This window comes from Pan paniscus, chromosome X, assembly GCF_029289425.2.
Source record: "Pan paniscus chromosome X, NHGRI_mPanPan1-v2.0_pri, whole genome shotgun sequence".
Classification (NCBI taxonomy): domain Eukaryota; kingdom Metazoa; phylum Chordata; class Mammalia; order Primates; family Hominidae; genus Pan; species Pan paniscus.
In genome coordinates this window covers 27989348-28002234 of record NC_073272.2, presented here as the reverse complement: position 1 = coordinate 28002234, position 12887 = coordinate 27989348, and the positions used below count along the sequence as shown (strand labels likewise).

Genomic DNA, 12887 nt, shown 5'->3' with positions numbered 1-12887 from the left:
GGCTTCACTTTCTTACTAAGGAGCTCACCTCCCTTAGACCCAGTATAAAACATGGGCGAAGCCTCTCCCTGACAGTCCTGCTATGGGTTTTCAAATGCTGAAAGCCAGGGTGGAGGTTGGACATTATGTTGCCCCTTCTATTGGGGGAAGGAGTACGATCATCTTAGTCTTCACCAAGGGTCCTCAATTTGACTCCTAGAAGGACCTGCAGCTCCTCTGTTCTTTGACTTGAAGGCATCTCCTCATAGCAAGGCCCAGAACTCTCTGAGACCTAGTAGAGGGAAGGGAGGGCAGCCTTATTTGGCCATACCTGCCTGGAGTCTCCCAAGGCAGAAAGCTGTGGCAGGCACTTTTGGGCCTCATGAGGGTTGGCCTCACCAGTCCTTGCTCAGATTCTTCATTTTGACTCGTGACAGTGCCCACAATTTCTCCCTTTCGTGGCCTGATACCATCCCCCTCAGAATAAGGCCCTCATTTCTCTGTCACCCTGAGGGGAAATTGAGGGGTGCCTCTGCTCTGCCTGACATTTATCCCTGAATCTGCCAGGACTAACAGTAGGGGAGAGATTATGTGCTGCCTCCATTGTTATAGGAGGTTTCATGTTCTGCTCCTTCCTCATTGTCTTCGCCCTGACTCCTGGCTCGACCTGGTAATGTTCTCTATGATGAGATGGCCAGCCTCAGACCAAGTTCCTCACCACCTGGAGTCCCCAGACGTGGAAGTCAAAGTGATCTCACTGGAGCTATTAGGGGATTCTGAGAACTAATAGCAGGAGAAAGACTCTGTGGGACTCCACTGTTCAGGGGTTTGTGACTCCTTGACTTCTCACTCAGCCAGGATCTCTGACTCCTCCCTCTAGTGACATGAGTCCTCCAGGGAGAGGAGTGAGTGGCTGACATACTAGGGTTATTCATGCCTGGGGATTTCCAGGGCTGAAAGGGGCAGGATTATGTGGGTTCCTGTCTCTTCTAGGTTGGTTGCTCCCCTCAGTCCTTGCTCAGGGTCCTCACAATGAACATTTCTAAGACCTAGAGGCATGTCTGCTCATATACAGCCTTTAATTCCCTATGACTACCAAGAAGGAAATATGAGTTTCCTTGACTACCAAGAAGGATGTAAGAGTTTCCTTATCTGAGCACGAAAGCCTTATGGTCACCTACAGCTGACAGTACCTGAGGGATTCTGCGTTGTCTGTACTGTTATGATTTGGGTGGTTCCTTCCATCCTCACGGTCCTCAGCTTGACTGTTTGCATGACCTGGAATTTATCCCTGTGGTAACCTGAGGCTGGCCCCTTAGACCAGATGCCTTACCTCCTTGAGATGCCGTGAAAGGAAATGAGTGGGACTCATCATCTCAGAATTCCCGGGTTTTGCAGGGAGAGACATCAATGGCAGGGCTTCGTGTGGCTCCACCTGTTCTGGGAGGAGTACCGTCATCCCTGTTTAGGGTCAGCAGTGTGACTCCTATTAAACATCCTCTGCTGACTAGGGTTGCTCCCATTAGACTAAGACTCTCTCTTCCTTGTGACCACTCCTAGAGGAACTGAGGGGGCACTTCAGCCTGAGAGTTCTGCCCTGGGCCTCCTAGGGCTGACATTAGGGTCAGGACACTGTGCGTTCCCACTGTTCTGTGGTGAGTGGTCTCCTCTATCCTCCCTCAGCATCTTTACCTTGACTCCTACCTAATGAAATCTGAAACTCTACCCTCCACTGACTCAAGGCCTCACTCCTCAGACCAAGGCCATATCTTCCTGGAATCTCCCAGTTGGAAGTTAGGAACAGGCACATCTGGCCACAGTTATTGAGGATCCTCTGAAGAATAATAGCAGGGTCAGAATCCTACAAGATTCCACTGTTTTGGAGTCAGTGGCTCCCTCAGTTCTCACTCAGGTTTCTAACATTGATTTGGGGATGTGGAACTCCTTCCTCTGCTAATCTGAGTCTGCAGCCTGAAGCCAAAGCTTTTCCTTTACTGAGAAACCAGAGGGGGAAGTCAGGGTGCTTCTCCTTGGCTACCCCAGTGTCCTCACCTTAAATCCAATCCAGGCTTGAGAGGACCTCCTTGGTGGGAAGAATCGGAGCTACTGCCATGAGATCAAAGCTTTATCTCCCTGGGGCACCAGTAGAAGCCTTAATGAGGGGGAATCTCAACCAGATAGCCCTGCCTATGGCCACCCAAGGCAGAAAGCAAGATATAACTTTAAGAGCCCCTACTGTTCTGGGTGGATAATTCCTCATTTCTCATTCAGAGTCCTCATCTTGATCGTTTTCAGAGGCTGAGATCCTCCTCCCAATAACCAGAGCACACCACCCTTAGACCGGGACTCCTATGTACCTGAGAACTTTGAGTAAATAGAGAAATTTTAGCTTACTGCTATAGCTTGGGCCTTCTAGATCTGAGAGTAGGCAGGGCCTGGTCTTTCTGTGACCCCGATATTCTGAGGCAGTGATCTCCAGAATCCTCATTTATGGGGGTTCTCATCTTGCCTCCTTTCTCTTTAAGACTGCTGGGAAATGTCACACACCTGCAAACAATTGAGCAGGTTCCCTACTGCAAACCTTGCAGACAGTGGCTCACTGTCCCAGGTTCTGTATGAGATAGGGAAGCTGTACCACAAGGCAGGAGGCCCAGGACAGGTGGTGGGCTGTCAGTGAAAAAAGCACCCTGATCTATTCCTTTGCTTCACCAGGCAGACTTAGCCTATTATGTACTTTGCTTTGAGGAGATTTAATTTCTATGGGGAAAGGGCAGAGCAGGATGATTTTGGGAGCTCCTGATCTTACTGGGTTATCTAATGTTGCATATGTAGATGATCATATTGTCACTGTGTATTATTTTTTTCTTTTCATAATTCATACTACTCATTTTTTCAGCATTATGATTACTCTAGTTGTAGAATCCAAAGAAGTGCTTTGGGTACAGTGTCCTTTTAATGCTCTGGTAAGCATTTTGGGCTGTGAGAGGAAAAATGGATTAAAAGACACAAAGTCTGGCTCAGGCTGAGAGGATTGGAAAAATATGGGCTCTGGATGAATCCAGACCAGAGATCTAATCCCAGCTCTGTCAATTACAAGCTTGTGAGCTTTTAGAAATTTGCAATTTCTTCATTTTGAAGTGAGTCTGCTAAACCCTATCTTGTAGGAATTTTGGGGTATAAGTACTGTCCATAAAACATATGGCATACTAAGTAGGAAATACTGAATCTTTCATAAATGACAGATATCATAATATGTGTTTTTACACAAATTATTTTTAATTTTCCTAACTATATATTAAGAAACAAAATTACCACATCTTGAAAATATTTGAGACAGTTTAAGCCTATGGAAGTTCTTTGAATTTAGCAGCCTTGTTTCAAAAAGGTTTTTAGTGAACTCATTCTGGCTTATATTGATCACTGCATTTCATGTGATTATTTTAAACCCAGAAAATACCACCCTCCAATCAGAGGGGTTTTTTGATGCAGTAGATAACATGGAATATGAAGTGCACTGGAACAAAACAAACTAACGGCAGTCTTAATAACCTAAATAAATCCAGGTATCCTTTATTTGTACGAAAACAAATAGGAAAACGAATTAGGCAAACCAAGAATTAAACAACTTTTACATTTCTGTTTTTCCTTTTCTTTCTCTTCATATTATGATGTCAACTATTTTACTGTGGAGTTCTTTAAGATTCATATGAAAATCAATTCTCTGTTACCATGTTATCTAGTTCTCAATTACAAAGAAAATGTGTTGTATGACTTTGTTTTATTAATTCCCAAACCGTAACTTTCAGATTGGTTAAACAGCCATGAATGTGAGAGCTATGTTATTGATAATTGTATAATCTGAAGCAAAATAAACCTTCACTTAACAGGAACAATGTTGATAATTGACAGAGATAAAACATAAATCTGCAAGTTACTCATGTGTAACAAGACAAAAGAAAGATACATATCTTGTTCCCTCCAGCCTCTACTATACTGCACTACTTAGAAAGCTCACTACTCTCTTCTAACATAAAGTGAAAATTCTACTTCAGACCTCCCTAGAAATGGGAGGATCTGTAGGATATGGCCCCATAAGGTGCCCTGGCCAAGGGAACAGTGCCAGCCCTGCCTTAAGCTCTCAGTCTCAATGCTCTCTCTACCTCATCTATCAAAGCCTCTTCATACAGATGTGGGTATAAACCGGGGCTGGTGTTACTGCCCTCGGCCAAAACACGCAGGACTTTCATCTTGGTGGTTTCAGCATAGGCTCGTGGACCCCACAGGAACTCATAGCATGGAGGATCACTGTTGTACACCTGCTGGTAAACCACGTACTTATCTTGCACCAAATCTTCAGTAATGATCTTCCGAGCATCCCCATAGATTGAATGCAGGATCCCATCATATATCCCCAACAGACCCAGGAACTCCCAGACCTCCTCTTCAGTGGCACAGTTGCCGTTCATGAAGATCACAACCAGGAGCGACATCAGGAGACCCGACTTCGGCAGCGCATTATCACCACTCAGACTTCCTTCACTGGAGAGACCCAGCTTGCTGACAAGGGTGTAGGACTCGCCGCTGGAATCCATTTCTTTCAATTCAACACCAAAGGCCACCACCAAATGTTCGGAGGTTCTGTTGAGGATCTGAGGGAAGTAGGGCTCGTACTCTCTGCGGACACGCTTCAGCATGTCTGCCTTCAAAATGGACTCTTTCTTCTCAAACTTCTTCTGCAGGAATTGCACCAACTTGCACGCCTTCTTCTTTACAGCATCTTTGCTTAAGCGCTTAAAAATGATGGCTTTCTCTGAGGCGTTTACACTTTCCTCATCTTCACCCTCGGCAGCCACATCATATTTTGAGCCTGAAACACCTGCATCAAGAGAGCCAGTGGGTGAAGCTCCCTGAGACTCCTGAGGAACGGAGGCATCACGGGAGGTGCTTGGACTTTTCTCATCTTGGCCGTTGGCAGCCACATCGGATTTTGAATATGAAGCAACTGCATCAGGAGACCCAGTGGGTGACACTCCCTGAGACTCCTGAGGAATGGAGGCACCAGAAGACCTACGACAATCACCCAGACAAGCGCGAGAAGAGGATGAGGAAGAGTGGGACTCTTCCTGCTTCTCTGCAGTGGCCTGGGGACCCGTGAGACCCTGCGGCTGACCATTGGTCTCTTGGCGTTTCTCACAGGTATGGAGCTTACTCTTGTGACCCCGAGGCATGATGGCTGTGGCCTGTGACAGCAGGTAGGAGTGTGGGTAGGAAGACTAGGAAGGCTGGCACCTGGATGGGAGAGAGTGACGTCACGTCAATATCTTCAGCAGAGAGCGACCATCTTGGCTTTAACTAGGGCCCCTTCTGCAGGTTTCCGCAGAACAGCTGCTCTAGGAACCCACAGGACTCCTTTTCTCCTGGTCAGTTTGTCTCCTTCAAACTCAGGAGGAAGTTAGAGTATTAGACTATAGCATGACAGCCCATTTTGGGGCTTACTGAGGTGACAGCAGGGGCTGGCAGTGGGGGCCCCTCTGTTCAGGGGTTGGATCCTCTCTGTTTACATTCAGGATCATCATTAAAACTGGAAACCATCATTCTCAGCAAACTATCGCAAGGACAAAAAACCAAACACCGCATGTTCTCACTCATAGGTGGGAAGTTAACAGTGAGAACACATGGACACAGGAAGGGGAACATCACACTCCGAGGACTGTTGTGGGGTGGGGGGAGGGGGGAGGGATAGCATTAGGAGATATACCTAGTGCTAAATGACGAGTTAATGGGTGCAGCACACCAGCATGGCACATGTATACATATGTAACAAACCTGCACATTGTGCACATGTACCCTAAAACTTAAAGTATAATAAAAAAAAATTGTTGACAAGACCCAGAGGCCCATTTCCTTCTACCACTTTGAAATTGACAGTAGGAATTTTAACCCGGAGGAAATAAGGAAGCACTTCTGCCCAACACTTCATTCCGGGGACACCCAGACCACCTAGGGCTGACAACAGCAGAGGCATTTGAGTGCTCTTCCAGTTATAGTGAGAATGGTCCTCACAGTAATTAGACTCCTCACCCTGACTCTTCCCACAACCTGGAAATCACCCTCACTGACCTGCTGCCATCTCCTTACAACCAGGGGCCTACCTCTCTGACTCTCACAGGGACAAAGTGAGAATGCACCTCAGTCTCTAGAGACCTGCCCGGACCCCCAGGCTAACGTCAAGGGCAGAGTTCGGTGCAACCCGTTATGGGACATGGAGTCCCCTCCCTCAATTCTAAGGAGGGTCCTCTTAACTATGTAGGGCCTGAGATTTCTCCCTCTACTGACCTGGGTCCACAAGCCTTGGACCGAGGCCTTCATGTTCTTCAACACGACGGAAAAAAATGAATGGACTTTGGGCCTAACAGCCATGTTTGGGGACTCCTCAGGGACCAGGTCGGGGCAGGTTGGGGCAGGGCTCTGTGGAGCCGCCTTTCTTCAGGGGAAGGGGGTTGAAGTTGTCGGGGAATGCCCCCCAGTTCTAGGTCAGGATACCCACCAAGACAGCTGAGAAGATCTGGGACGCCTCCTTCCGCTGACGTGACACAGCACTTTTCAGACTGAGGCGACCGGCTCAGACCCCTTTATTAGGTGGAAGTCAAGAGGAACCACTTCCGGCCACGCCCACCTGGCGCTCCCTGCGTAACAGTAGCTGCAGGGTTCTGTTACTCCCCCTTGTGTTCTGTGGGTGCAGCAGATTCCAGGGAACTCACATAAAGTTCTTTCAGGGGCTCTTCACGGACCCTTGGACTTCTCTATCTGTTGAGCTGAATCAGTCAACCGGAGATAGAGGCTCTCATTCCCTGAGAGTCCAGAGTTGGAAGTAAGGTGCAGCCTGAGCTCGGGAGCCATGCCGGGACCTTCCAAGACTGACGGTAGGGGTGGGGCTCTGTGAGACCCCCTTTTTGGAACGGACTTTGCCCTCAGCCCTCACTCAGTGTCGTCGCTTCATTCTTGCCATGTCCCCTCTACTGACTTGAGGACACCCTCTCAGACTAGACTTCAACTTCCTGAGACTCCTCATGTGCAATTCAGTTACACCTCACCTGGCCACTACTGCCTGGGGCCTCCTAAACCTGGCTGCTGCTATTAAGTTGTGATGCAAGATCGGGAAATGAAGGGAGATTTGGGGGGCACTCTTGTCTCTTCTGATATGTGGAGCCCCTCAGTCCTCACTCAGGGTCCTCACATTGACTGCTGGCAGGGTCTCAGTTTGCTCCATTTTCTGATGTAAATTCATCCCCTTCCTCTGACTAGATCCTGTAAAATTCATAAGGAGAAAGTGAGAAGACTTCTTAGCCTGATAGCTATGTGTGGGACTTCTCTCTTGGCTGACATCAGTGTCTGTATTCAACACCTTCATGAATGAATTTCTGCCATTATCTTGTGTGACTCACTGCAATATTTGCTATCCTAATTTAGTCCATTCTTTATATTATATTAAAATAATACGAATTTAAAGGCCAGTCCACTTCCACTAAAGAAGTTTCAGGTAGTTATTAGCACAGTGTCTGGATTCATACTTCTTCAGCCTACCCAGATGTTTTTGCTGTCGCAATATTACCCCATGGAACTGGCACATAGGGTCCAAGTTTCTGACTGAATTTCCTTTAGTGAAGCAGAAAAAAAAATGCATTGTCCAATGGCACAGTGAAAGAAGCAAAGACCAAAGTTTTAAAGCTTTTCCTCTAGCCAATTCCGTTATCTGCCTCTGTTGTAGGCTACAGACCTGTCTCTACTTCAGCGCATGCCCCTACCTGCCCACACACCCATTCTTGTTCAATACAAACTGACCATCTCTCAAGGTTCGCATTTTTGTTGTTTTGCTGTTGTTAATACTGCTTTTTTTTTTTTTTTTAAAAATTCTTCCTTTAATTTTCTGTGGTTGAGTTTGGTCATGGGAAAGAACCACCCGGGTTTGGTTGTCATCTTCACAGCTATGGCTAAGGCAATGAATCTGTAAAAAATTTAAGGAGAATCAATAACTTTATAATATCTCCTCTACAGTAAATAAACATAGTACACTGCTTTATTGGAGATTTATTTTTCCTAAGTCTTTCAGTAAATTTTTATAGCTGTCTCCTTAATGAACATGTACATTTCTATTTGGTTTTCTGTTAGATATATTTTGGATATTGTTGCTGTTGTGAAAGGCATATTTCACATTACATATTATAATTAGTTATTGATTTTGTGTGACTATACTCCTGACTTACCTATGGTGATCTTTTGTACACACGTTTTCTTTATTTCCTTATACATTTAAATATTTTTGCACCAATGACGTTGTTTTATTTTTAAATTAGGAGATTATATTATCACAATTATCTCCTTTTGTTATTGCTACCTCTAATTTACTCGGTATTATTATTATAGTTGTGAACTATAGATGTATTTTCATCCAGTTGTCAGCAGTAGGGTTTATACTATACAGGTGTATATTCTTCTGGACTCTATTCGGGATGTTTGTAATGTTTCACATTTAGTATGTCAATTATAGATTTTACAAGATGGAAATTCTCTCCTGATGTAAGTTTGCTAAAAGTTACTATCATACACTGGTATTGAGGGTTTTTTAAGGCTTCTCCTTTACCCCTGCACATGATCACATGCTTTTTCACCATTTTTGGTAACATAGTGATTTCCAATTGATGGTATTTTCTAATATGGTATCATCTTTGCATTTCTTGGATGCAGGCTATTTATTCATTAATTCACTGCTATATTGGATATGCCTATATTGGATATACTATGAATTTATTGAGAATATTTTGTCTCTATGTGAATGAACTGATCTCAAATGTTGTTTTATTGGAATATCTTCATCTGGTCTTTGTGTCAAAGAAAGCAAGCCTGTTAAAATGATGGAGTAATTCTCCCAATCTTTTCGTGTTGTTTGGAAGAGTTTACATGAAGTGGTGATTAGTTTCTTCTTCACCATTTGATGTAATGGGTCTCTAAACCTGGCTGGTCCTAAAACAGTTTGAAGGTACTTTGGGTTTGGACTATAGTTTCATTTTCTACTGTGCATTCAAAGAGTTCTGTATTTTTATAAGTCATTTTCATTTTGCTAAAAATTGTTCCATTTTACTTAGGTTTTCATATTTAAAAGCATGATATTCATAATAAAATCCTGTTATGGAAATTCTCAAATATATGCAGTAGTACAGAGAATAGAATAATAAACTCAATTAGCTAAGATTTGTCACTAATAATCTTCAATTTTTATGAGTAGAATATTGTTCATATTAAAGTTTATTGGCAAGTGCACTCCAGAGGTGATATGGTGCAGTTTCATTAAGAGATAGATAATTTCTGTTGTTTCTTTTGTGATGATGTTGGCAGCCATCACTTTTATCCATTAATCTATCATGGGCTGCAAGATGGTAATTCTCTGATTCTAAAATTCTTTTGAGTTTATTACCCGAAATTTTTCAGATAGAACCTTCTCCTTGTCCATCATTTGTTATCTTGAGATACAGATAATACTTGATAACACTTACGGTGTTCTCTATTAGTATTACATCTTTTCTACACCTAAGTTTTGTATAATTTTACTTATCTAATATCATTTATTTCTGCTTTTTTCATTTGTAATTGATGGTACTCATACACATTGTTATATAAATCCTTTCAAAGAACTGGCTTATACTAGTTGGTTTGACTATTTTCTCATTTATCACTTTTGAATTTATCTTCATTATTCCTACCTTCTTCTTTGTGTTTAATATGCTATTCATTCTCTAGCTTCTTGAATTGTTACAATGTTTCAAACTTTTTTATAGTAAATCTATTTAATGCAATAAATATCCCTGTAAGTACTGCTTGGGCTACTTTTCAACAATTATGCTAATAGAACTTTATGTGTAGAGCTCAATTTTTTTACAAGCTGAACATATATCTCTTAATGCTCTATAATATTTTCAATATCTAAATATAAATATATGTATATATTTTGTGTGTGTGTTTATGCATACAAAAACTAGGGAGTGTAAAATTTATTTAGGACAGAAACAGAGAATTATTTAAAGGAGGTTTAAAGAGCCATGGTATGTTGTGTTGTGTTATATTTTACTTAATGATAGAAGACACTTGAGCAAATTTAATTACTAATGACAGAATGGATGTTTTTTTAAGCAGCCATTCTTAAAATGGCTGCTTAAAATTTTTAATGGCTGAAAGAGCTTCAGATGAGAAAATCAATACAAATAATTAGCTAACTGCAAATATTCATGGGTTATTCCAGGAAAACAAACTACTCTAAATATATAACACAGGGATGGAGTCTTAATGGGCATACTTTATTTTGTAGAGCAGTTTCCAAGTTTACAGAAAAATTCGGTGGTAAATACAAAGAATTCTCTTATACCCTCTCATCGGTTCACACCCAGTTTCTCCTATTATTATCACACATTAATGTGGTATACTTGTTAAAATTGATGAGCTAATATTGATACATTTTTATTAATTGAAGTTAACCGTTTATATTAGAGTTTAATCTTTCTATTATATATCTTATGGGTTTTTTAAAATGAATGACACGTACACACTGTAACAGTATCATACAGAACAGTTTCACTATACTAAAAAAAATCCACTGTGTTCCCCTTATTCCCCCATCCCCCCAGAACCCCCCTTTTTTTAACTGTCTCCATAATTTTGCCTTTTCCAGAATGTCATATAGTTAGAATCCTACAGCATGTAACCTTTTCAAATAGGCTACTTTCACTTAGCAATATGCATTTAGGCTCCTGCATGTCTTTTCATAGCTTAATAACACATTGTTTAATCACTAAACAATATTTCATTGTATGCTTGTGGGACACTTAATTCTTGTTGGTTTCTGCTAAGTTTTGACAATTAAGAATAAAGCTGCTTTGAACATTTGTATTCAAGTTTTGGTGTGGACATCAGTTTTCAACCCATTTGACTAAATACCAAGGAGAGTAACTGCTGAATCATATGACGAGAGTATTTTAATTTTGTAAGATATTGACAAACTGTCTTCCAACGAGGCTGTACCATCTTTGCACTGCCATCATTACTGAATGAGAGATTCTATGCCCTACATCCTCTCCAGTATGTGTCTTGTCAGTGTTTTGGATTTTATCCACTCTAATACATGTATAGTGATATCTGATTGTTGTTTTAATTTGCAGTTCCCTAATGATCCATGATATAAAGCATCTTTTCATCTTTGTGCTTGTTTGCAGAGAATTGATATCATTCCTTCCTAAAGATTTGACAGCATTCACCAGTGAGCTCATTTGGGACTGTTGTTTACTCTTTTGGAAGCTTATCAGTCATTGATTCAATTTCTTTAATAGATATAGGCCTATTAAGATGGTCTCAGTCTCCTTGTGTGAGTTTTGGTAGATTGTGTCTTTCAAGGAATTGGTCTGTCTCATCTAGGTTACCAAGTTGGTGGGCATAGAATTGTTCATAACATTCCTTTACTATCTGTTTAATGTCAATAGAATAATCAGTGATGGCCTTTCTTTCATTTTTGACATTAGCAATTTGTGTCTTCTCTTTTCTTTTCTTAGTTAATGTGACTGGAGGTTTATTAATTTTATTAATCTTATCAAAGGACTGCCTTTTAGTTTTGCTGATTTTCTCTATTGATGTGTTCAGTTTTATTGATTTCTTCTCTAATATTTATTTTTAATTTTATTAGGATTGAATTCACTCTTCTTTTTGTAGTTTTCTAAGGTGGAAGGTTAGATTAATATATTAGATGTCCCTTTTGCTAGTATATGCAGTCAATGACATAAATTTCCCTCCGAGTTCTACTTTTGCTGCACCTCACACATTTTGATAAGTTGTATTTTTAAAATTTCTCTTGAGATGCCTTCTTTGACCCGTGTGATATTTAGAAGCATGTTGTTCAATCTACATATATCTGGGGATTTTGCAGCTATCATTCTGTTTTCAATTTCTAGTTAAATTCAATTGTAAATTTAGAGCATACTTTGTATGCTTTCTATCCCTTTAAATTTGATGGTGTGTTTTTATGGGACAGAATGTGTTCTATCTTGGTGTATGTGAGCCTGAAAAAGTGCATTTTATCATTTGGTTAAGTATTATATAAAAGTCGTTTAGATGTGGTTGATTGATGGTGCTGTTCAGTTTAACTATACCCTTACTGATTTTCTCCTGCTGTATCTATCAATTACTGATAGAGGTGTGTTGAAGTCTTCAACTTTAAGAGTGGATGTGTCTCATCAGTATTTGCCTTATGTGACTCATTTTAACACCCTAGTTTTGGTGCATACACAATAAGGACTGGTATATATTCTTGGAGAATTGACCCCTTGATCATTATGAAATGCCCCTCTTTATACCTCATAATTTTCCTTAACCTGAATTCTGCTTGGATTGAAATAAACGTGGCTACTCCAGCTTTCTTTACATTTGTGATGTAATCACATATCTTTTTCGAGTTCCTTTACTTTTAATCTGTCTGCATCTTTATGTTTAAGGTGGATTTCTTGTAGGCAACATAAAGTTTTTTTTTTTTTAATCTCCTCTGATAATTTCTGGTTTTGTCTTTTTATTGGTGTATTTAAATCATTGTATTTAAAAGTTATTATTGGTATAGTTGGGTTAATATCTACCAATTTGTTCGGTTTTAACTTTGTGGTCATTGTGTGTTTTTTATTTTTATTTTTATTTTTTATTTATTTTTTGTTATACTTTAAGTTCTAGGGTACATGTGCACAACATGCAGATTTGTTACATATGTATACATGCGCCATGTTGCTTTGCTGCATCCATTAACTCATCATTTACATTAGATATCTCTCCTAATGCTATCCCTCCCCCCTCCCCTTACCCCACAACAGGCCCCAGTGTGTGAT

The 12887-nt window shown here is 41.0% G+C and overlaps 1 protein-coding gene across 1 annotated transcript; it reads right to left on the bottom strand.

The window, feature by feature from the left end:
- Positions 1 to 3522: 3522 nt before the first annotated feature.
- MAGEB6 (MAGE family member B6) lies at positions 3523 to 6637 on the bottom strand. Its single transcript, XM_008972991.3, has 2 exons — positions 6527 to 6637; positions 3523 to 5268 (listed from the first exon to the last, which is right to left on the bottom strand). The coding sequence occupies exon 2, from the start codon at positions 5205 to 5207 to the stop codon at positions 4110 to 4112; it is 1098 nt and encodes a 365-aa protein (XP_008971239.2). The 5' UTR covers positions 5208 to 5268; positions 6527 to 6637; the 3' UTR covers positions 3523 to 4109.
- Positions 6638 to 12887: the final 6250 nt, after the last annotated feature.

What these genes read in the sequence shown, in the direction of transcription:
- MAGEB6 (XM_008972991.3), bottom strand. Translation starts at nt 5,207, where the DNA reads ATGCCTCGGGGTCACAAGAGTAAGCTCCATACCTGTGAGAAACGCCAA.